This window comes from Dermacentor albipictus, chromosome 10 (genome assembly GCF_038994185.2).
Source record: "Dermacentor albipictus isolate Rhodes 1998 colony chromosome 10, USDA_Dalb.pri_finalv2, whole genome shotgun sequence".
Lineage (NCBI taxonomy): Eukaryota > Metazoa > Arthropoda > Arachnida > Ixodida > Ixodidae > Dermacentor > Dermacentor albipictus.
In genome coordinates this window covers 88,595,065-88,618,587 of record NC_091830.1, presented here as the reverse complement: position 1 = coordinate 88,618,587, position 23,523 = coordinate 88,595,065, and the positions used below count along the sequence as shown (strand labels likewise).

The following is a 23,523-nucleotide window of genomic DNA, read 5'->3' as shown; positions in this document are numbered from 1 at the left end:
CCTTCGCGTCAGCTTGTACTACACTTGCATGTTCCTATCATGTTACAGTGTCATATTGTGCTGTAGTATGGAGCATCCACAATGCGCCAGACATACTGGATTGTATTCATCCTTATAAAAAATTTCCTAGGACTCCCGCCGACCTAATGTAATATGTTTCTTGTAGTTACTTCCATCTCGAATTTGGTGCAACAATTTATTCCTTTTAATATAAAGAAACATATCAACCGCGTCTAACTGCTCCTTCTCATTGCTTTACGTTGATCGTCTTAGTTTCTTTCACTAAGCTGGAAAGTCCAGTCCAGTTGTGCATCTTGCCAGCCCAACCCTATTTTTAAGAAATTGCCCATAATGTGCACGTGCCACACTCCATGACAGCATCACCATCACCATCGTCATTAGAAGAACGAAGAACGATTTCTCCTCCACCGTGGATCGAACGCCATGAGCAAGACCAGCCGCAAGCGCAAGTCTTCGCGCGCATCGGCGCCCATGCCGGCCGTTCAAGCCGAGCAGCGTCCTCAGCCAGCAGCACAGAATGCTGCCAGGCCACTCAAGGCTCCCGAGTCGTCGGCGCTGCTGTCGCCAATCACTTCCCCAGCCGAACAGGTCCCGGTCGAGACACGCCCGAGCACTCTACCAGCGGTGGCGGTGACCCTGGGCGCCGCATTCGCCGCCTTCTTGTTTGCCCTGGCACTCGTGGCTCTGCTCGGCGTCACCAGAGCCGGACGCTCGTCTCGCAACGTCAGCTCCTTCTGCTGCACCGGCGAAGCCCTGGTAGTCTTGGGAGTAATCAACTCCAGCATTGAGCCATGCGAGGACTTCTACGCCTACGTCTGCTCCAGGGTTGACGCGGGCACTACGGACCACCTGTCGGCCGCGTTCAGGGCCGCCACATACCGAAAGCTCCTGGAATCGAGCACGGTGGGATCGGGCAGAACTGCCGCCGGCCGGATGCTTGCCTCTTTAAACAACCGCTTTCAAACAACCGCTTTTGATGACGACGTAGCCGACTTCGTGACGGCCATCTTAAGCACCGGACTTGCCGATCAGCAAATGAATTCGTCTCGTATGGTTCGCTTCTTCGCTGAGCTAAGCGTGAGGTACGGCCTGCCGGCCATTATTTCTTTCTCTGTCAAAAAAGCAGGCGGAGCTCTCACGATCGAAAGAAACGACGACTGTTTTTCGGACGACAGCTATAGGAGCATCGCCACCTCCGGTCTTCACGCGGTCAATGAAGCACTGAACGTTTCAGTAAGCTTCGATCAGCTTGCACAAATCGAAGGTAACTTTACCAAAGCGCCGCACTCAGATGCTCCAGAAAGCGTGTCGCAGGCGCCTCATATTTCACCGTTTGCTTCGTTATCCGAAACTCACTGGGCTGCAATAATGAATGACGTGGTCTTACCGGTTTACCCGAACCTTATGACTGTTGTGGTTCGAGAAGGAGACAGCCTAAATAACATTTTGAACGTCCTAATAAGCATACATTCCCAACCTGCGGCAGTGGCTTATGCCATCGTCTGCACTGCCCTGACAACGCGCGGCGAGATAGAGGACGACGCCCCGGGGCGGCTAATGGACATTTCATGTCACGTGCTCGACGTCTGTGAAATTGAAGACAGGCTCGTGACTGACGCGATCCTCAATGCCCGTATGGACAACCACATCCGGTCCGCTTTTGCCGAGACGCGCACGAACGTCATCGAGCGAGCGAAAGGGCATCCCATGTTCGCTGGGACGTCAAAGCAAGAACTCGCCGATGAATTGAACAAAGTCAGCCTCATGCTTCCGAACGAGATCGTCGTCTCAGATGTCCCATTGCCAACCGTGTCAAAGACATTCGCTTCCAACCTGCTGAACGCGCGGTCTTATATCTACGACATTCGGAAAGCCAAGGCGGCGCGAAAGGTGCCCAGCACAGACAGCCTCTTCTTACCATCTCTCGTGAGGCACGGTGACGTCATCTATTTTCCAACCAACCTGTACGTCCTTCTCAACCAGAGCCCCAATGTAAGCGATGCGCTGGACATCCCTACTTTCAGGCTGGACATGGCTGCCCAGATGTGGTCTTTCCTGCTGGAGAGGCCCTGGTCGTCCAAGACACGCAAGAACATTGATGCGCGCCTGGAATGCTTCAGGAAAGAGTACTTCAACGAATCCACTGATGAAGACTTCATGAAGACTGCCACTGCTGCCTTGTCCGTGCGTTCCGCGATCGATGATGCGGTGACACCACGGTGGCACACCATTGAAACGGTGAACGATGCGAAAATGTCGCTTGCGCGGTTGGTGTACCTAATGTGGGCATACGACAAGTGCGCAGGCTTTCCAGGAACGATGTCGGCCCTGAATACTAATACTGTGCTGCGGAATTCTGCTGCGTTTGGCGGTGCTTTCGGATGTCCCAAGGGCTCCGCTATGACGGAGCCAAATTGTTGTCTTGAGTCTTGTTAAAGTACAACTTGACCAAAGGGCGTTCGCAGTTTGTCAAATCAACTTGTGGGAGTCCTATTAAATGTACTTGTGTGAGTGCAGAAGGAGTCGGTGTCATGCTTGCTGGTTTCAGCCTTGCCAGCTAAATATGCGTTATGCTCTATTGTCTTTAGAGCCACTGCCTTCGTGTTCTGAAATTCGCGCAAAGGGGCATTTAATACCTTTCGTGTCAGTGGTGAATCTTGTCGGATATCTAGCGTTGCTTTTATGAAACGTCCATCAATGTCCATGACATATTTCATTTGTTTTTCTCCTCCTTTAGTTTCCATGTTGAGTTAGGTGCACGCAAATGTACGTTCTCTGTGATTAGTTTCACTCAAAAGTTCATTTGTAGAAACAGGTTCTTCATGGCTCTTTGCACCTGATTCACAAGCTTCACTCTTGCGACCTTGCGTGTTCTTGTGACCTTTCTATGGCATCTCCGAGTCTCCTTCCCACCGGTCAAAATCTTTATCCATCAAAACACTGCGTTCTTACTAGTTGTGTGCAGTATACGCCTCTACTGCAACAGGCTAAGCTGATGGTACTCTGGAATGTGTGTAAAGGCTACAATTAGTTTTTGTAACGAAAAAGAGATAATTGATTAAAAATTTTGTTAGAACTTTTTAAAGTGTATCTCTTACTTGCTGACAATTAAGAAATAGCTTTCTACATTGATTTGGAGCTGATTGGTTTGGATGGAATATGGGATCTACGGACTTCAAAGTGGCCGCCTTTGTTCACATTTTTACCGTGCTTTCTTCCTCGTTTATAATAGGACTATATCACTAAACCAAATTGAAATAATGGTTGTTTTATCCTAAGTCGAGCTCGTAGAATCCCAATTTCAACTTTGTAATTACGGATGACACTTCGTTATTTGAGATTAAGTGGATTAGTAACCGGTACACATGTGATCGATGATTGGGGCGAACACACGAAATACCGTTGTATTCGTTCGCGAATACCTTTAGTTCTAATTATAGTAGGTTCATGAAATTTTCACTGAATATTCTTCTCGTTATTTTGAAGGAGGAATGCAAAAGCTCAGCATCACTGCTCCCAGGGTATTATAACAAAAAAAGTGAAGAAATAATCATTTTTACCTCGAGGTCTGCCGGTTTGTTTACATTTCTTTTTTTGCTAAAAACGAGGTAAAATATGAACCAAAGTAACGAAACTTGCTCTTTTATTGATCGCGGAACGTTTACGAATAATTCAATACCAAGTTTGACAATGGCAAGCGAAAAAAAAAAACTTATGAGTGAAAAAGTGAAGAGCACTTGCCCTGCTGTCACTTCCTTGGTGGCCAGCCGGAGACTCCGGCTGGCCGAATTGTGAATTGCGGTATTCCGAATTGCGAGGAATGCGGTATTCCTGAGACGACATCTGCCCGCGATTTGATGAACAGAGAAAATCGCCGACGGACATCTTGTAAAAATTTGTATTTGGACCATTAACTGAAAAGATTCTGTTGGAACCTGCGCCTGATCCTTGTCATCAGCCTGATAGTCTTAAAGATCTAAAGGAATTTTTGTATGAGAGCGGACTGGACAAGAGACTTTGAAGTCTTGGAGCGTGCAAGATTTTTACCACGATCTTCACCGTCATAATCAACGTCTTCTCTATTCTTTCTGTGTACACCCTTTCCCCTTCCCAAAACGCCGAGTAGCAGGTGAGAACATTGATTCAGGCGGACCTCTTCGCTTTTCTATCATAATAACTCTGTACCAAGCGTTTAGGAGTCCGAGGAATAGCAAGGCCATCGACATATACTGCCTGCAGATTAGGCCCGTGCAAGACGTGCTCGTTTTTATTTCTCCATGCTTAGCACATATTTCCAATCTTGCTATCGAATCGGGTATCTTTCCTTCCAAGATGAAGGAAGCAGGGGCATCGGTGATAAATAAAGGTGGCGACAAAAGTGACGTTCCTAACCACCGCCCGGTATCGTGTGCTGCCCGTATCGTCTAAGGGCATAGAAATAAAAAAACATTTTATCGCAAGAAAATTTTTATTTTTACATCTTGTCCGGCTGCCAGCATGGCTTTACCAATGGCAGGTCTACTGAGTCTGCGCTTCTAGTGCAAATAGAAACAGTTCTATAGGCCATCGAGAAAGGGCAATTAACAGTAACAATTTTCATAGACAATAGTAAAGATTTTGATTCACTCCGTCATGTTATAGTGTTAACTACAATAACACGGCGTCCATGGAATGACGCTCTCGCTCTTGTATTCTTATCTCACTAATCCGCAACAGACGGGTCTATTAACAGTTTTGTCTACACCTAAGAATTTACCGAGTGGATTTCCTGGGGGCGGCACCCTGTACCCCTTTTGATTTAACGTATATGTTAATGATCTAAATAAATTTGGCAACTAGACTAGGTTTATTTTATACGTGGATGACCCTAGCCTTTCTGTTACTGCTGATAACGACATCGACTTAATACAGTCGACACATGTTCCCCTCTCGAATGCTCTTCCAACTTTATCATGCATTCTTTGGGTCGCATTTAAACTACTGTTTAATAATGCGAGGCACGGCAACAAGAAGTAATATTAGCAGGTTCTTGCTTTTAGAAAAGAAGGGCATTCGGTGCGCAAGCCTTGACTTTTCACCCAACAAAAGAATTATTTCAGAGAAACAGGATAGTTAATATCGAACACTCATACAACTACCGTCTTTTGTATCAGCTCCATTTTGCAGAAACAACAGCTGCTGAATCTCTACATAGTGCATCTAATCCGGTAAAACGCTCCAGTATTCATACAAGGAAACACGAAAGGTGGTTGGTACCGGGCCCTAGCACCCTTTGTAGTCTGTAACTAACTGCGTACCAGTGCTGCTGCTGCTGCACATTAGGTTTAAGCCAAGGTTGATCTTGTTTAGCGTAGGTTGGGTTAAGCGAGGCACCGTTGAGTTCGGGAGCCCGGTACCGGTGGACCTGAACATGAAACTAAGCAGTTACGATGAAGGAAACTGTTCGTATAGGTCAGAGTTGGCCCTGTAGCGATTCGATGGCAACTAAGCTTCGCACGGCGCGTACACAAGCCGCAAGCGGCGATCACCTGTGCGTCACAGTTCCCCAAGGGTGCCATGCAGTCGCATTCGCTACGTAGATGGGTGGGTCTGTACGTGTTACGCTGACACATTTCTTAATTTTCCTCTGCGTCAAATGGGAAACAAAAGACTGTGCATCTGGTACAGCAGCATAAACAACAGCCTCGCTCAGCTACCAACATTGTCAGCGACGGCATCCCCGCGTTTTCGCGAGAACTACACGGTCTTATAAGTGGGCGCTTTTGCCAACCACAGTTCTATTAATACTTTGTACCATGCACACTTCAAAGCTTCATGTTATAAATTATTGTTGCGTTTGCTTGTTCTGTATAATAACTGCTTTTATGTCATTGTTTTTACATTTTGGCTTGTATTTTTATATCGTATGTTCTTTCCTTTATTTTGTTATGCCATGTATTTTTGCCACGCTCACAAGTTTCTTTTTACCATTATTATTTTGTATACGATGTTTTTTTGCCATGTTTGCCTTCCTTTCTTATTTTGCGATTTGCCTCTGTATTTACTTACTTTGCCCCTCCCCTCTGCAATGTACAACCGTACCTTGAGGGTATGATAAATAAATAAATAAACAGTCCGATGAAGTTAAAGCGAGAATCGGTAATAACCGCCCCGAATGTATGTCATAGTTGCCGTTGTTTAAGTGGCACAGCCGTTCATATTGACCCGTCTCGGGGTGAAACAACGCGGCTTATATGTGCAGATACAAATGTTCTGCTATGTTTTGACATTTCACATCAGCAATGCGCAGTTTTCACAATATCCGAAGCCCACCGCGGTGGCTTAGCGGCTATGGTGCTGCACTGCTAAGTACGAGTACAGTGCCAGCACGAGGTCGTGGGATCGTATCTCGGCCACGGCAGCCGCAGTTCAAGGGGGCGAAAACGACCGTGCCACGTGCGTTTGCGGCACGTCGTTAAATATCCCCTGGTGGTCTGAATTAATCCAGATTGGCACGCAAAACGTCCAGAATTCAACAACATCCAAAGCTAACAGAATTCAATAATATCCGAGGCCAACGATTCGTGGCTGTCAACGCAAACAAATACGCTGCTTTGGCAAATCCGTCACGAAATCCTGCGCTGGAAGACTTCTTGAATATGCGAAATGTTTAATGAATGTGCAGAACGATTACAAAAAATCACTGCCCCTACCAGTCCGTGAATATAGCCGAACAACAAAGCTGTTTTAGTTACGCCGAATGTTGCACCATGCAAGTCAAACTTCACAAGCAGTCCATAGCGCAAATCTTGTTTCACCCTTCTTTCAGCTCATTTTCGCTTTTGCGTGCTCGCGTCACGAGCAGGCACGAGCGTGCTAACAACGGACTCGAAGGCAGTGCCACAGGCGGATGGAAATCGCTGCCTTTATTGACTGCACAAAAGCACACTCAGGCCTGCTCACTCAGTAGTTGGCAAGTGCTACAGAATTTCCAGGAACGACACGTTGCCTTGGAGAAGTCATTAGTAATTAATTGCAATCCAGGAAACACTACCAATGCTTACTCAACAAGGGCACAGGTACGAATCAACTGGATGAAGGCCCGGCACCCTTCCGAAATGTTTCCAGGACGATGCAGCACAGGAACATGAAAAAGGAGGATTGCTAAGAGCACTGACACACGATTATGTGGCAACACTCAAGTCATAAGGCAACACTGCAGTAGGCTTGAACAAATTTATTCAGCAAGAAAAAAAAATGTGTTTGCTGAATAAAATTACAAAGGGGGCAGTAGATGTGGAGACGATACAAGAAGAAAAACTGCCTAAGCCTCGACATCGGCCTCTTGCTCGTCTTCAAACTCTCCCTCGTCGTCTGCGGTTGCCTCTTGGTACTGCTGGTACTCCGATACCAGATCGTTCATGTTGGACTCTGCCTCGGTGAACTCCATCTCATCCATGCCCTCGCCAGTGTACCAGTGCAGGAAAGCCTTGCGTCGGAACATGGCTGCACAGAGGGAAGCATACAAGGCGGCACAGTGAGCACAAGTCCACGCAGAATAAACACCGGGAAACAAGGCTCGAGGAGAGGGACAGGAAACTATCTAGATAGCATACGCACCATTCGCTGCAACCTAAAAAAGGAAAGTCCTTTAGAGTACAGACACCTTATTCTTTCGTACAGGAATACAACTTTCATTGGGAAAAACAATGATTAGTCCCAATACACCAAAGCTGCAATAACAAAAACGTTTTTAAGACAGTTTTGCGGAAAGGCGAAGCATTGATTACAATAGCAAACTAATAGGCAGCTATACGATAAGTAAGGATAGCAGTTTTATTAGCCGTATAAACTTTTAAACATTCGCTTACGAACTAAATTAACAAGCATTGTGTCACGCACGCACAAGCAAGCATGAACACGTCTCGCGCAATGACCGCGCGGAGAACTATCAAAACGCAGCGGGGAAGTGCAGTAGCAGGAGCAAGCTAATTGACGTTTGTGCGGACTTTCGCCTCAACGCGCACGAAGCGACGAGAACACAGTGCACTGCACCTAGAGGCATGGACTTGTCTCCATCATAGATTGCTTGCAAGATGGGGGCCACATGGCTGCGCCGTACGTAGCAGCGGCCAGAGTAGAAAGCTTCTCCTGTTTGCACCAGTCACGCATGCCAGTTTCGGGAACTCTGAACGCCCGTGATGCGGCCCGAGTTCCGTCCGTCTCCGCACAAGTGATCGCTTTCTTTTTAATTGCGGTATCGTCATGAACTCTGCATGTCCTTGCTGTCGGCCCTTCTGTGCTGATAGTGCGAATGCGGAAAATGGGACGACCGGGAAGGCGGATGGTGCACTACTAGCATATGCACACGTACTTCAGCACATGGAGAAAACTACAGCAGCTAGGCTAGACATGCAAGGCAGCGATTTCAGAATGCTGATGACGATATGGTAACGCAGATTTAGGGTCTTGCTCAATCCCAACGCGCGCAGGCTATTTTTGGACCTGTTTTATCGTTAAAAAGTACGTGTTAGATTTGAGTAAATACGGTAATCATTGCACTTTTTTACCGGGCGGTTTAATTGGCTTTGATGAAATGTTCTTACACTCTTTGCTCTAAAAGCTGGTACATATACCTCTGTGTCAATGTAGCACCAGGATGGAAGTGGTAACACAAGCAGATTAGACTGCTACAGAATGCATACATGACAACAACTGGCGATATCAGCTGCACGAGTATCTGCGCTTCGGGGAGGAGGTTCCAAGCTGCCCAAGCTGCCCTCCGTTCCAGATGTTCACTAGCAAGCATGTATCATGCGAAAATAATACTCGCATACGCGGGCCTCAGGGTCTCCAGGGCACCCAAGGGGCAGCGGTGAAAATAACACTAGAACTAGAGCAGTTCATCGGCTGGCACCTGCCAAGACCACAGCGTAGCGGGGGAATATGTTCACACAGAACACCCGATCTTACAAGCCCTCAGCAAGCCCCCAACCCAAGGCCAAGTCCATATTTTAGCTTTGGTGTCACCGTTGCACCTTACAGGTGCATGCTCTTCAGCTGAGCGTCTGTGTAACCAAGAGAACAAGCACGGCAAAGGACAAAAGAGCTAATGTTGAGTGCGGAGTGAGGAGGAAATCGGAGTAGGAGGGTGCAGCGGTAGAATGAGGAGGAAAGATTTCAGGCATGCGGAGAGTGCATCCACCGATACCATATATGGAAACAATGAGCTTGCGTGGGCTTCAGAATTGCGTGGGCTTCAGAACCACTGTGCATGTGCTAGTTTGCCTGTGCCACTGCTAGGCAATGTGCGTCGCGCGAGCCACGCTTTTCTTTCTGAACAATGAGCAAGCAGAGGAAATGCTTTGTCTGCCACTGCTGCTGCTGCTGCTGCTGCTGAACGAGCAGCAGAGGCTGGCTTGAAGCTTCAGCAACTTTGAGGCTGCGGTCATCACTGTTAGGTCGCCGTGGCATCAAACAAAAATAAAACTTGTCACGCAAAGTGAATAAATACTGCATGTTTTTTTCCCTTTGATCGCACTCTCTACGATTTCAATTTTTGACAGGCAAGTCGGTGATCTCGTGCCATTTCGGTTAAGCAGTACTACTGTTTAGTCGTGCTTTTTCCAAGCTCTGGCCAACTACACTTTAACGGATTTACCTATCAAAATTCAGTTTTTACTTAGGGTTAATGTCTCGTAAGAGACATGCTGCGGCGAATCGAGCCCTCATTTCACTCACCATGCAACTATAGAAACAGCTCTGAATGGCTGCCCGTATGCACATTAGGTGTCTAGATGATTGTACTGCGAATGGAAGGAGATTGTGCATGCAAGCCTGTAAAAGAAACGCGTCGTATGTCATGAGGCAGTAGCCCCTTTCCATTCTCGATGCTTCACTGCATAACACTGCTGTATTGCGACAAAGCTGACCAATGACGTTTGGGTTAACTGCCAAAAGGTCAATTTTGACATCGGAATAACGGACGTCTCAGCACACAGATGTATGGATGCCAGCTGGGATCTTTGGCTGAGATCAAATTAACTGGAGAGAAATTAGCAAAGTTACTGTAATGACCCATTTACACTTCGTACTTGAGTAAATGCAAATTAATGAGCGTTCTGGGGCACCGCTTGGAAGTTTAAACTCGATCCCTAAGGCACAGATATATGGCGGATGAAGAACAGATGAAAAGCAGTATAAGAAAACCATTTATAGTATGCATGCACTGAACATTGCAGCATGCCTGGCACTCTCTTGCTAACCCCACAGTAAACTATGCACGACATAAGAAGGTTTGAGCCCTAACTACCTACCTGTGAACTGCTCAGAGATTCGCTTGAAGAGCTCCTGGATGGCAGTGCTGTTTCCAATGAATGTGGCAGACATCTTGAGTCCACGGGGCGGAATGTCACACACGGCTGTCTTGACGTTGTTGGGGATCCACTCGACAAAGTACGAGGAGTTCTTGGTCTGCACGTTGAGCATCTGGTCGTCCACCTCTCGCATGCTCATGCGGCCACGGAAGATGGCTGCCACCGTGAGGTACCGGCCGTGCCTCGGGTCGCAGGCCGCCATCATGTTCTTGGCGTCAAACATCTGCAGGGTCAGCTCGGGCACCGACAGGGCACGGTACTGCTGGGAACCACGGGCAGTGAGGGGCGCAAAGCCAGGCATGAAAAAGTGCAGGCGGGGGAAGGGGACCATGTTGACTGCCAGCTTGCGCAGGTCAGCATTCAGCTGGCCTGGGAACCTGAGAGGGGGGGTTGGGGTGGAGCACAGAACAAGCCAATTATGAGTGGTCAGCTAGAATTGAGATGCTTGTAGGCTAAAAAGCTAACTCAAGAATATTGAACTTTTCAGCATGAATTCCCAAAATGCAATCATTTGCACCAGAAAATGTGGCTAAAGAACTGCCTTGCTTAGTAACTGCCACAGTTACGAGCTCAAAAAAAAGGAACAACACGAACATGCAGTATGTCAACGTATATCCTCTCTAGCCCACTTGTGTCCTCGCTAGTGGCTGCAATACTGCTTGTGCACTTATAACATTTGCCCAACTGAGAAAAAAAATAATTTTCAAGGCGGGCTTGAAACTAGCAAAATGCATGTTGTCACAGAACTTTCATGTCAGACACATGGCAAACAATACTTTCCACTAGGATGATCGATCGAAGTGATAGCAAGCTCCTGTCCCTTCAAACCTTGTTCTCTGCTTGGATTTGTGGGATTCTAGTCGAAGTTTGTCCCACATTATTCAGATGCGGCCTTTGCATGCATTGCTTCGAGACAAGCAATTTGCTTGGGAGATCACCTCCTGAAGAGAGCTTCCGAGATTAAGGGGAGACGCGGGTCTTGAAATGTCAAAAAATCGCAAAAAAGTCTATTTTTGAAAAAGTGCGTTTTCGCTATGTTTATACATTCAAGAATCCCTCCGCGAAATCTAGAACCTAAATTTAATCGGAAAATAATAAAAAAGAACACCTATACGGGCCAGGGTGGCCGCGGAATTAGCAAAAAATCGCCAAAAATGTTCGAACTTCGCGCCGTCGTCATTTGCGAACGCGTTGGCCGGCGGGCGCCATTTTGAGCTTGTTTGGAAGCTGCTTTCTTTGTGCGTATTTTGCGCCGGTTCAATATGGCGTAGGTGAGGAGGAACCGACGCTATCGCGTCATTTCTGAAGGATGCGCCCGTGCCGCTGATTGGCCAAAGCGCGCACGCCCCCCGCGCGCCTCGCTCCTATTGGTCTGGCGCCGTTTGAGTGCCGATTCCCGCGTTCCCGACAGGCCGGTCGCTCTCGTGCGCGCTGCGCGTTTGTGTGGTTTCATCGCGCCGCTGTGAACGTTCGGCCGCTCACTTCTCGACAACGTTCGATAAAGTGTCTTTTTCGGTGCCCGAATGGCTGGAGGACACAGTCGTATGAAGACTACTACGCGTCAAGCGTTCGGCAAGGCGCGAAGGCGGCCGTGGAATGCACGACAGAAGACGGATAAGCCTGTCGTGTACCCGGAGTTGCCGGCTGCTGGTCTGCCTGAAGATTCTGCCGGATCGAGTTTCGAGCTGCAACCCAGTACGTCTAGCATCAACACTTCGTCCACCCACGCCTCGCATGTTGGCGCAGACCGTGTACATACCGTTTTCTTCACGACCGAAGAAAGAAGCAAGCGCGCAGCGATCGCCGATAAGGCGCCTGGCGTCGCAGTCTGCAACGGAGCGAAAGTTTGAGCTGCTGGGTGTTGACACGAAAGAGGACGTCAGCGACAGCGGAACGGAACTTGCCATCGTGGATTTATTCGTGGTGCAAGACTTTTTTGGACTTATGCCGTGTCCTGTGTGCGCCAAGAAAACGCTGATGCTTCGAAGGACCCCGCCAAGGAGTAGGGGCTCTGTGCCAAGCTTGTGCTGGAGTGCTCCACGTGTGGCATGCGCGAAAGGATCGTCGGAGGCTTCACATGTCCAACAAGGATCACACAAACAGAAATGCTTTGAAAAACAAGCTTGTAAAGAGGCACAAGCCACCAACAGACTCTGCCTACAGTCCTGAGCTTTTATAGGTATAGGTGTGACCTTTTGCTGAATGCACAATTGTGAGAGTGTGCAAGAGATATTTTTTTTTTTAATTTGAGTTCTAGAATTTTACGTTCCAAAACCGTGATATGATCCTGGACCAATTTTGACTACTTGGGAAGCGCTACAACACAAGCACAGGAACTTTTTTGCATTTCAGCTCCATTGAAATATGGCGACCACCACTGGGATTTGATTCAAATTTTTTGTTGCAGCCATAAACTTTGTGGAAAGGACATATTTTCTTGTGGCCATGAACTCTGCGCAGCCTTATTTGCATAGGGATGTCATTTGTGTGCCTTCTGTACAACAAGGAACTAAAATAGGAATGTGAAGCTCGTGGTGCTAGCTTTCTGTCATTGCTTTCAGTGACTATGCATGATTTTGCAACCAATATCTCAGTTATTTTTGCAGAATGGCCATATATATGTCGTGAACTTGTTGCTGAAAGACAGGGCTACATGGTGGTGCAATTTATATTGCCATATTGTTAGTCCATTAAAAGTTATAGTGAACTAAAAGTTCAAACTCGTTTTTCTCAGCTTCATTTTTTTAAACACCGCACACTGCCTTACGGGTATCTTCATATGTTCTTTCTAAGTACCAGCAAAAAGTTTGGTATCAATATATTTGTGTCGAATCGATCTAGCCGGTGATGCTATTTATTTATTTCTAAAGTTGCCGGCTAAATTTTAATTGCCACTAAATACAAATGAAAATTAGCAAAGATATTGAAATTATGTTTACATCTGGTATTTTTGCATTATAATTGCACTGAGAACAATAAAAATAGCATCACCGGCTAGAGCTACTCTCTGGCGTTCTGGCCATATACTTTGTTTTTCCTCCTGACAAAGTTAAGTTTTTGAAAAGTCCCGTAAGAAATTGATTAAATTTCTGTATTAAAAACTTTGCATCATTTGTTCTAATGAAGATATACAAAATCTAATTAGATATTTGCAATCAGCAGAAAAAGCCGAACAATACTGTTAAATATCATCTCGTTCACACTAAAATTAACAAAGTTGGTTTTAAGACCCACATCTCCCCTTAAAATCACTGCTGACAACTTGAAACATTCTACACTTTGACCGTTAGAACCACTGTCACTGTCACAACTGATGCCTCTGGTTATGGACTTGGCACTTCACTGCAACAAGGGAACCCACAGGTGGTAGGTAGCTATGTTTGTTTATCTTTGGTTTCATCCCACCACTGTCTACGTTTGTTCAGCCCCTTGCTTCGCGACACATTTGATGAGGTGTCCATTTCGCTGCCCAAATGGCTGGAGGAGATCACGGCTACTAAAGATCAAGCGGCTGTGGAATGCGCAACGAAAGGCTGCTAGGCCTGGAGATTCTACCGGATTGAGTTCCGAGCTGCAACACGGCATGTCTAGCGCCAACACTTCGTCCGCCCACACCACACGTGTTGGCACAGATTGTGTAGGCACCGTTTCCTTCACAGCTGAAGAAAGCAGACAGGGCGCGTGGCGATCGCCGGAAAACATGCCTGGTGTCGACACGAAAAAGGACGTCAACGACAGAGGAACTGAATTTGCAATCGTGGATTTATCCATTGTACTTGAGTTCCTTGGACTCGTGCTGCGTCCCATGTGTGGCTAGAAAGCGGCGATGCTTTCAAGGACTCCGCCAAGGAGTACGGGCTCTCGGCAATGTTACGGATGGTGTTTGGGCGCTTTTTTTTTTTTGTTGCTGGGTGCTTTTGTCACTGCGACGATTGGATTTTTTTTTTTAAAAGTATTGCTCCAGGAGGGCACCCGAAATTATAACACTGTCTAACGGTGCGTTGCACATGCCTGCTTTGCTTCTGCTTCGCTAGCTCCCGCCTACCGATTTTTGCATAAGGATTTTTCTTTTGCTCAAAGCATACAGGAAGCCTGGTACCAGCGAAGATACTGCTCCAGGGGAGCAGGCCCGGCCTCTACTACGGCTCCTACTGCTACCCCAGGAAAATTTGTGAAGCTTGTGCTTTAGTGCCCCACCTGTGGTACGCGCGGATGGTGCGCCAAGCCTTGAAAGGGCTCATCGGAGGCTCCACATGAGCAATAAGGATCACACGAACAGAAATGCTGCGACAAGCAAGCTTGCCAAGGCACAAGCCAGCAACAAATTCTGCCTACAGTCTGGGCTACTATAGGTCTAGGCATGACCTGTGCTGAATGCACAATCGTGTGAAACTGCAAAAGATTATTTCTGGGTAATTTGAAATCTGAAATTTTATGCGCCAGAACCACGATATGATTCTGAATTTTGAGCACCTGGTGTGCACAAAACTATGCATGATGTTGCACCAAATATTTCAGTGTTATTTTTGCACAGTGGCCACAAATATGCCATGAACTTATTGCTGAAGGACAGGGCTACATGGTGATGCAATTCATATTGCCATATTGCTAGGCCAATAAACTTTAGTGAACTGAAAGTTCACATTCATTTTTATCAGTTTTTTTTTTCAGCATTGCACACTGCCTTACGGAAAATCTTCGTATTGTCGCGTAGCTGTCTTTACGTTTTTTTCGTTGCCTGTGCTGTGCGGCAGTGTTCCTTTCTTTCTTACCGCTTTTCTCTCAAAATGTCTTTTCACTCACGAGTCGGGAGGCTGGTTGGGGGGGGGATCTCACGCCCAGAATTATAGATCTCACACCCAGAATTAGAATAAGCCCAGAATTCGGAGTGGCACAGCAAAAAAAGTGCACCTTTGCTGTCTGCTGGAAAGCCAGCCTCGCAGTAGCTAGGGCCACGGATTTGCAATGTCAAGACATTCGGTGGCCAATTGTTTTACAGGCAAAATTTTGCTAGCAGCAAGAAATCACAAATTTCAGTACACAATCGCCCAAATATTCTTCGATTAGATAGAAACAAATGCTAAGAATCATGTTTGCTCCTGCACAGCCATCAATATACTCAATGTGATACGATTATTCAAACATCTTCAAACATCTTTTCCGAACTTTTCAAGTAGCACACCCTTAATTGCCATCAATGTTGGACCTTTCAAGGAACCTCCTATTGACTGCCGTAATGCAGTGACACTTATCACAGCAAGTGGCCAGAGGTCACATTTTCAAGACCTGTTTCTACTGCAACAATCGAGAACTTCCTGGTACAGTCGAACCCACTTATAATGATACCAGTTTTAACAACATATTGGCGATAAAAATGAGAAGCTGCTGCGCAATCAACAATTGTATGTTTTCTACGGCGAAATAACCTGCTTGAATCCTTGAAAAAAAAATTGCACGATGGCCCGCTGCCCTAACAGCCACCGCATGCTCATTTTAGCCTTCTCCACATCACCAGCCTCGCGCGCGCCTCTCTCCCCGTCACCCTTCTACCCTCCCGAACCCGAACAGGCTGTGCCCATAGCTCTATGCCGCACCACCCTCCGAAACACGAATGAACCGCACCAACTGCACTGCTCCCAGATTGCTTGCTGGCCCCTCATTCTGTGCAGTTCTGCCAACAGATTAGGTCACTCACGCTCGTCTTTGTTGGTAGCACCGAAGTCAATTCTGGCCACACGGTTTCTCAGCCTTGTTTGACTTACCACCGAGAACGGAAGATGGCCGATCCACCTGCTGAATGTCAGCAATGCACGACGTTGCTGGTGAAAAGAAAGCGGATTGCTACAGGTTTGCGAACGAAGTGCTTCTAACCAATGAGGCGATTGTTGCGGTAGGGCAGGCTGCCTCAACGTCCCTCTGGGGCTTCGTTCTCGTGAGGAACTTTCCGCTACACTACGTGGACTACCTGAATGCCTTTGAAAGGGACGTACGTTAGCCTCGTGTAAAGCAAACAAGACCGACAAAGGTTTCCTCGTGCAAGCCAGTGAGAAGTACGTGGCGAGATGGTTGTGGTGATGTCACCTCAGCACTTCTGAATTTCTCATGTTGACAGGCTGCTGCGGCAACCTTCTTGCATTATGTAAAAGGCCCCTTCTGGAGCCACTGAAGCGATGCCTCGACGGACCTCGCATAACACTTGCCGCCTGCAACCACTCTTAGCAGTTGCGAGTCTTGAATGCAGACAGACGCGGCTTGTTACACACTATCAGAGCACACAGGAAGCAGAATTAAATAGTTAAACGAGTGACGCAAGCAGCAGCTGGATGCAGGAAGGTGGTGGGCACTGGCCTTCCAGCAATTATAGTTTTCTCACAACAGCTCCACCATGCCCCTATTTTGCTACATTTTCATGCAACTCCATTATAATAACTTTCGGTTATGTCGATAGAATGTTGTGGCACTTCACTATTGTTAAAAGTGGGTTTGACTGTACAAGTATTTTCCTACGCGGGCTACTTCAGTAAGATAGTTTCCTCCTATGGACCAGTTTGACTTGGCGGAATTTGATGTGTTCCTCCGGAAATGTGGTATGCTCCATTGTTTCTCTTCCTGTCTACCCTCCACAGGCAAACTGTCCAGTGGAAAGGTTCTACAGAGTCCTGAAGTCTTGGGTGCAGATGGCAGTTAAGGGGGGAGGCTACACTTGAAAGACTACTTTTTTATTTGTGGACAGATCCGAATGAAATTTTCACACTGTGTATTTTAATGTGCAGATTCTAAAAATGTAATTATTTTGCCATAGGATAAGTAGTTTCCGATATACTCTAAAAGCATTGTATAAGCTGGGTCCTTTGTTTGGAGGAAAATTGGCATCTAAACAGAAAACCCTAACACAGTAATTTGAGTATGAAGACTATCTAGAATGTTCAGGGAGTGTCATAAGGCATTAATCAATGTTCTAGGCTAATCTGAGCAAGAGTTAGAGCTCATCAAAGTTGTGAGAAAAAAATGCCATCTTGACATGTCAAACATGTGACCCATTTCAAAAACTATTTGAGAAGACTACTGCTTTGAAAAGGGGCATATTGCATACTGCATACATTTCTCTTTCTGGCAAAAAAAAAAATTATTCCGATAGCTGAAATAGGACAGAAGCTATTTCACCTCCAAAATCGGAAGTCTGTCAGAATTGTTTTGAGAAATCAAGGAAAAACAGTCTGCAACATTTTTATTGACAACATGCCAATAAAATCTCATGGAAATGCACCAGGGGCATAATCTGGATGCATCCCATCTTTATGCCGCTTCTTAGCCAGCTTCCTTGCACTCAAAGAGGCTTCTCGCTTCTTGCTCGAGTTGGCACTTCGATGGCAGTCTTTCTCCTTAGCTCGCTGAGATGCAGTGCCAGGAATATTCATATGCAGCTGCTGTAGGATTGCAGTGGATGCAAGCAGGTTCCCAGTGTTGAAGCGTAGGACAGCTTCCGCTACAGCAGCTTGCACGGCAAAGAGAAGAGAAGCATGCTGTTCTTTTGAGACTAAACTCCAAATCACTGAGTGAAGGCTCTCATTTGAATTCCGAGTCTTGCCTCGCTGGCATCTCTGGAGCAGAGATTTTTCGGATAGCCGCGTATATACAGGCAGCATTGCTTCTGCCACATGTTCTGGCAAGTTATAGTGGTGCCTGGGTTCAGGCTCTCCTTTTGCTTTTGCAGCATTGTGACGACACCATGAATTTTCGCCGTTTGGACACAGGCTGTGATCCGAACGTTCGTCAGTCGACGTGACATGCCTGTACGTCGCCATCACAGCCTTCTGCATGGCGTCCACATCACCGTCATTGGATTTTAGAGCCCAGCCATAATACATGCTGAGCCTGGTGATGAGCTCATTTGTCAGCCGGCCTCTCCCGCCAAGGCATTTCTTCCCCTCACCTTTCTGTTTCTGCACTAAATTACGCAGTGCCGTCCCCATGCGCTTTTGGACGTGATTGACACAGTTCTCCTTTTGGACATCAACAAATCCATAAACTTTTTCTTCTTGGATAGCAGTGAATGTGCGGCTGTCACCATCACACAAGATGGTCGTGTATCTCAATCCATGGCGTTCTAAAGATCTTCGAAACAGTGCGAGGCCAGCTTCAACTTCCATATGACCAGCTTTGCTGTCAGTATTTTTTTGGCACTGGTGTGCATCTTTCCATTTTGCATAGCCGTCAGAATCAGGCTTCGGTCCAAGTTCGCACCCTAAACAAAAGTTTGATAGCACAACATAGTCTAGTACGTACCTCGTGAAGAGCTCTACGACAGCACCGACGCCTATGTGAGAGGAGTGACCGCGAGTCATCCAAGTGCCGTCATAGCACACTGCTATGTTACCTCTATGACCAAAACATAGGTCCTCATACAGTGTGGCCACTTTCTGTGCACACTGGCTCATAGCGACCTCGGCCGCTTGCGTGGCAGCAGGTTTCAACGTTTTCTTCAAGTGGTGCTGATAAGTCCGGTGATGAATCCCACGGTGCGACAATCCCATTGCCGCAAATACATCATTCATGGCTGTCTGGCCATTTCCAGTAGACATCATCGCCCGCGTAGCCAAGAGGTTGATGTCGAATGGGTTGCACGTCTTCTTGCCATCAACTCGGGGCGAGCTCCATCCGGCCGCGACGTCTCCACAATTATTGCACACAACAGTCAGCTTCACTGCGAGGCCGTAGTCGCGATCACCCCTCACTACTTGCGCTGGTTCGTTGCACGTTTCACTTCGTAGAACTTGAAGGAGCAAGTTGAGGGAGTTCAGGTTCACTATAATGTAAGGAGCGGTAGGCTGATCTGACGCTGACGCCGCCGCTGCACCGCTCGCCTCTGCAAAAGGCTCAACCTTCCGTGCTGTTGCCGGTACCGACGAAAGCCCCTCAAGTGCGGCCTTTTCACGAGCACGCGCTTCGCGCACTTCTCCGACACCGATCACATCGGAGTCTACTCTCACGCGGCTGGAGTCGACATCACGCTCGTTGTCACGGCAAGCGTCCTCGCGCACCGCGCAGTTGCCGATAGCATCGCTGGTTATTATAACGCGGCCAGAGTCCACGCTGTCAGGGGAAGCAATCCCACGAACACCGCTGTCACCGATAACATCGACGTCCACACAGTGCACGTTTTGGGGGGGAAGCGTCCTCGGTCACGATGGCGTTATCAGGCGATGTCAGGGCCCGATTGTTCCTCACATGCTCCTGCGGCGCAGTATCAGCTCCAACACGCTTTCTGCCCCTGCCTTTCTTTCGTGTACGGCCGAAAGCATGCAGAGTTCGGAACTTCTTCGCACCGCCTGGCATGGTCAACCGCACGATCACGTTAGGCAGAACACACGTTCGCAAGCGAAAAAACTTCAAAATGGCGGCATGTATGTAAAACTAGAGGCGGCGTTGGCAACACAAGCTTCCCTAGCCAATCGCAGACTGCCATTTTGGTCACGTGCGCCAACCAACCAATAGACGCACACGCTGCGCATTTTTTTGTCGTTGGTTTTTTCGCTCTCGCGTGATGAGCAGTGTTGCTTACAGAAAAAATGAAACGCAAGAAACAGGAGCTTTCAAACAAGACCAAAATGGCGGCGGTGGAGCGCGTAGTTCGCGGGCTACGGATGCTTGAAATAGGCGAGTTTAGACTTCAATTTAAAGGTCCGCGTGCGCGGATTCGCAGTTTTGATCTCTTATAACTCATAAAATAAGCGTAATATTGAAACCAAAAGTTGCAGGTCGGTGCAGAAAGGTCTCGGGAACGCGAAAATGAAGAGATTGAAAATGCGATTTTCGGGCCGATTTTCGTCTTTCAAGTGCCGCGTCCCCCCTTAATGAGCAATGCGACATTTACACTACCAACACGGATCACTTCCGCGTCTCTCGCTGCATTCCTCACGTGGCAATCGGAGATGCAGCTGCCACCTTGATGCGCAGATGTCTACCACATACTTGACTGAACACTGATGGCCTACAGGCCCATGCCTTTTGCGAAAACCCTGCACGAACGGTAAAACTGCTGTGCAAACATGTCCCAGCTTCTTCGAAGCTGGTACATGAACTAAGGGTGGGGAGCTCAAGTAACACATTTAGCTGTCGGTGGCTATGTCCGCTTATGCAAATCTACAGGCCACAACAAAATTTCTTTACCCTCTTGGGATCCGTAGAGCACTATATAGAGCAGCGAGCAACATCTGCAGTTCTTTTGGAAGGCCGACGAGTATGAAATGTAGTGTAGCAGGATGCGTTGTTAGGCAAGTTGGTTCATTGTATCAGGAAAGATTGGATGCGCTTTGTAGACAATCGCAAGGAAGAAGACGGGATAGGCGCCTGTCCCGTCTTCTTCCTTGCAATTGTCTACAAAGTGCATGCAATCTTTCCAAAGAGTATGAAATGCTTCCAAGTTTCAAGCAGAGCACCCAGAACGTGCAAAGACGCTGATAAAGAATGTGATAGTTACTCTTATTAAACAGCCAGAGAAATGTCATGGTAATGAAAACTGGTGACTGCAAGGAGCAACGGTGAGAGCAGAAGCTAAAAGATATGGCTTCATCGGCATGTCTGCTCCTGAGAGCTCCTCAATACAGAAACGAGGACAATACAGCAACTTGCAACTTCGGCCTAAATGATCGGAAACATCATTGCCCATTTACATGGGTCTTGAACAAATTGGCCTCCACGCTTCATGGTCCCAAGAACGGGACCAGGATAAACGCAACAAACAAAAAGGACCTGTAAGAAGTCCCCATCATCCAGATCTTTGATTGTTGATCCTAGAGCCACGTCCAATTTTCAACTAGCCTAACTACAATTGTGTACTTCCTATTCCAAGCACTTCCTCGTTATGTCTCTAAAGTGTAAAGAACATAACCCCTTTTTGTGCATTAAGTTATGTTTGATATCAGTCGCCTGAACCAAGGTCCAGACTGATGAACTCACCTAAGGCAGGTTGTGACACCAGACATGGTCACGGACACAAGGTGGTTCAGGTCTCCGTACGTGGGTGTGGTCAGCTTCAGCGTGCGGAAGCAGATGTCGTACAGAGCCTCGTTGTCAATGCAGAAGGTCTCGTCCGTGTTCTCCACCAGCTGGTGGACAGAGAGGGTTGCATTGTATGGCTCGACCACCGTGTCGGACACCTTGGGCGAGGGGACGACCGAGAAGGTGTTCATGATGCGATCTGGATACTCCTCGCGGATCTTGGAGATGAGCAGGGTGCCCATGCCCGATCCGGTGCCGCCTCCGAGCGAGTGCGTGAGCTGGAAGCCCTGCAGGCAGTCGCACCCCTCGGCCTCCTTGCGGACAACGTCCAGAACGGAGTCGACGAGCTCGGCACCCTCTGTGTAGTGGCCCTTGGCCCAGTTGTTGCCCGCACCGCTCTGACCTGCAAGCAAGCGACACAGGAGACATCAAACAAATGCAAGGGCACCAACACATGAAAGTGATCCCTCCAGGAACATGTGCAGTAGGCTGCAAAAGTTTACAGAGCAGAAAATAAACATTCAGTTACTTGAGCATGATGCCTTGAGATTTCCCTCCTTTACTAGGACACAATGTACTTTTGTACAGTTTTATAGGCGCTTCAAATTGCTCAGAGGTTCACCTGCGATGATGCATGCTGCAAACAGCTCACAGCACCAACTGCTCCGGCAAAAAAGACTTGGCTGGGACAAAAGAGATGAGGAAAATGACCTTTCCTTCAGATACTAATTCTTTTGCCTAAGGGGGGAGACAGTTTAAAAAACAAAACTGAACAAAAAAACTACTTTTGGCAAGTACCGAAAAATCCTGAGCAAGCACCCCCTCCCCCTTTGGTGAAAGGCAATCCAAGAAAGGTATGGGGCGAGGTGGCTTGCTTAAAGGGGTTGGGACACCAAATTTTGAGGCTATAAAAAGCATGTTGTAGGCTGCTTCGGTATGCAAGGACACCCCGAACGAGGTATCGGACGCTGCAAACATTTCAAAATAATTTTAATTCAGCTCCAAAAAGTCATTAAAAACTCCTTCTCGTAGTCGAGACCCATCGCTAGCGCGGCAGCTACTACGTCACAGAGGAGGAACGAAAATATTGACGTCATAGCACACCAGCACAAAAACGTGACGCATGATGAGTAGCGATGAAATGCCGAGCCTGCTGAGCCGAGCGACCGAGCATAGCCTCCACTATGACCGAGCTACAGGCATACAGAAATCCTTTCTTAATGCAAAGAAGGGGTAAGGCGTGCAGACACAGACACAGGAGGAGAGAAGAGACAACACGAACGCCGCACGGGGGCCCGCGAATGGCAAACTGCGTGCGGCGAGTTGCCGTGCCGACAGGCCGTTGCACGTTTGAGTGGAAAACAGTAGCCGGCCGACTCCGAAAGGGACCAGGATATGCGGCGTTCGTGTTGTCCGCTTCTCTCATCGCATAGTCGCATAGTTCGGCAGCTCGGAGCGGTCTGTCCTTCGCTTGGCCTTTCTCAGTGTGAAGGCCCGTCCACGTTACCGGCACCGAAACTCGCCGCACGCCGTTTGCCGTTCGGGGGCACCCGTGCGACGGCGGTTTTGCTTGCGCACGGCGAGATTTCCTAGCCGTAGAGAGCACGGGCCCGGGACCCATTTGTGCGGCAGCCGTACGGCGAAGCGGCCAATCAGCGTCCGAGGAGTGGTCACTCTGTGCACCGACGGCAGCTTCACCGCCTCTGATCGTTCGGCGCCGCCGATATCGTGGCTAGGCCTTTTCCGGTTCACTTCGAAGCTAACGCTAACGGCGCTTCGGAATGAATCACCGACTCTCACAAGCCGCAATATGTTCTTACCGTTGTTGTCGCTCTTCGCAATAATTATAATAATCGCGACATGCACTTCGAATCGCCAGTTGACCTCTGCTGGCAGAGCACGCGTATGCGCGAGCAGACGACGCAGCATAGTTTTACGTCACTATTTTTTGTGGCCCACGTGACCAAGCCATGTTGCGTTTCCTCCTCTGTGACGTCATAGCATCCCCCGGAGCCCAGAAACCGAAACCGAAATCGCTCGGTATAATAATGCGATTATTAAATTATTTATCGGATATATATGAATCCCGCTGTGTGTATCGTGCTCCCTGAAGCATGACACAACGTTTGAATCAACAAACGCATGA

The 23,523-nt window shown here is 47.8% G+C and overlaps 1 protein-coding gene across 2 annotated transcripts in view; it reads right to left on the bottom strand.

Annotated features, from left to right (window-relative positions):
* Nucleotides 1–7,222: 7,222 nt before the first annotated feature.
* LOC135910244 (tubulin beta chain) overlaps nt 7,223–23,523 on the bottom strand; it is a 34,918-nt gene continuing 18,617 nt past the window's right edge. For both annotated transcript variants that reach the window (XM_065442303.2, XM_065442302.2), the window contains exons 4-6: nt 21,336–21,780; nt 10,317–10,753; nt 7,223–7,506 (exon numbers count right to left, since the gene is read on the bottom strand). In XM_065442303.2, the coding sequence (XP_065298375.1) occupies nt 7,325–7,506; nt 10,317–10,753; nt 21,336–21,780 (1,064 nt within the window). In that variant the 3' untranslated portion in view covers nt 7,223–7,324. The remainder of the gene's footprint in view (nt 7,507–10,316; nt 10,754–21,335; nt 21,781–23,523) is intronic.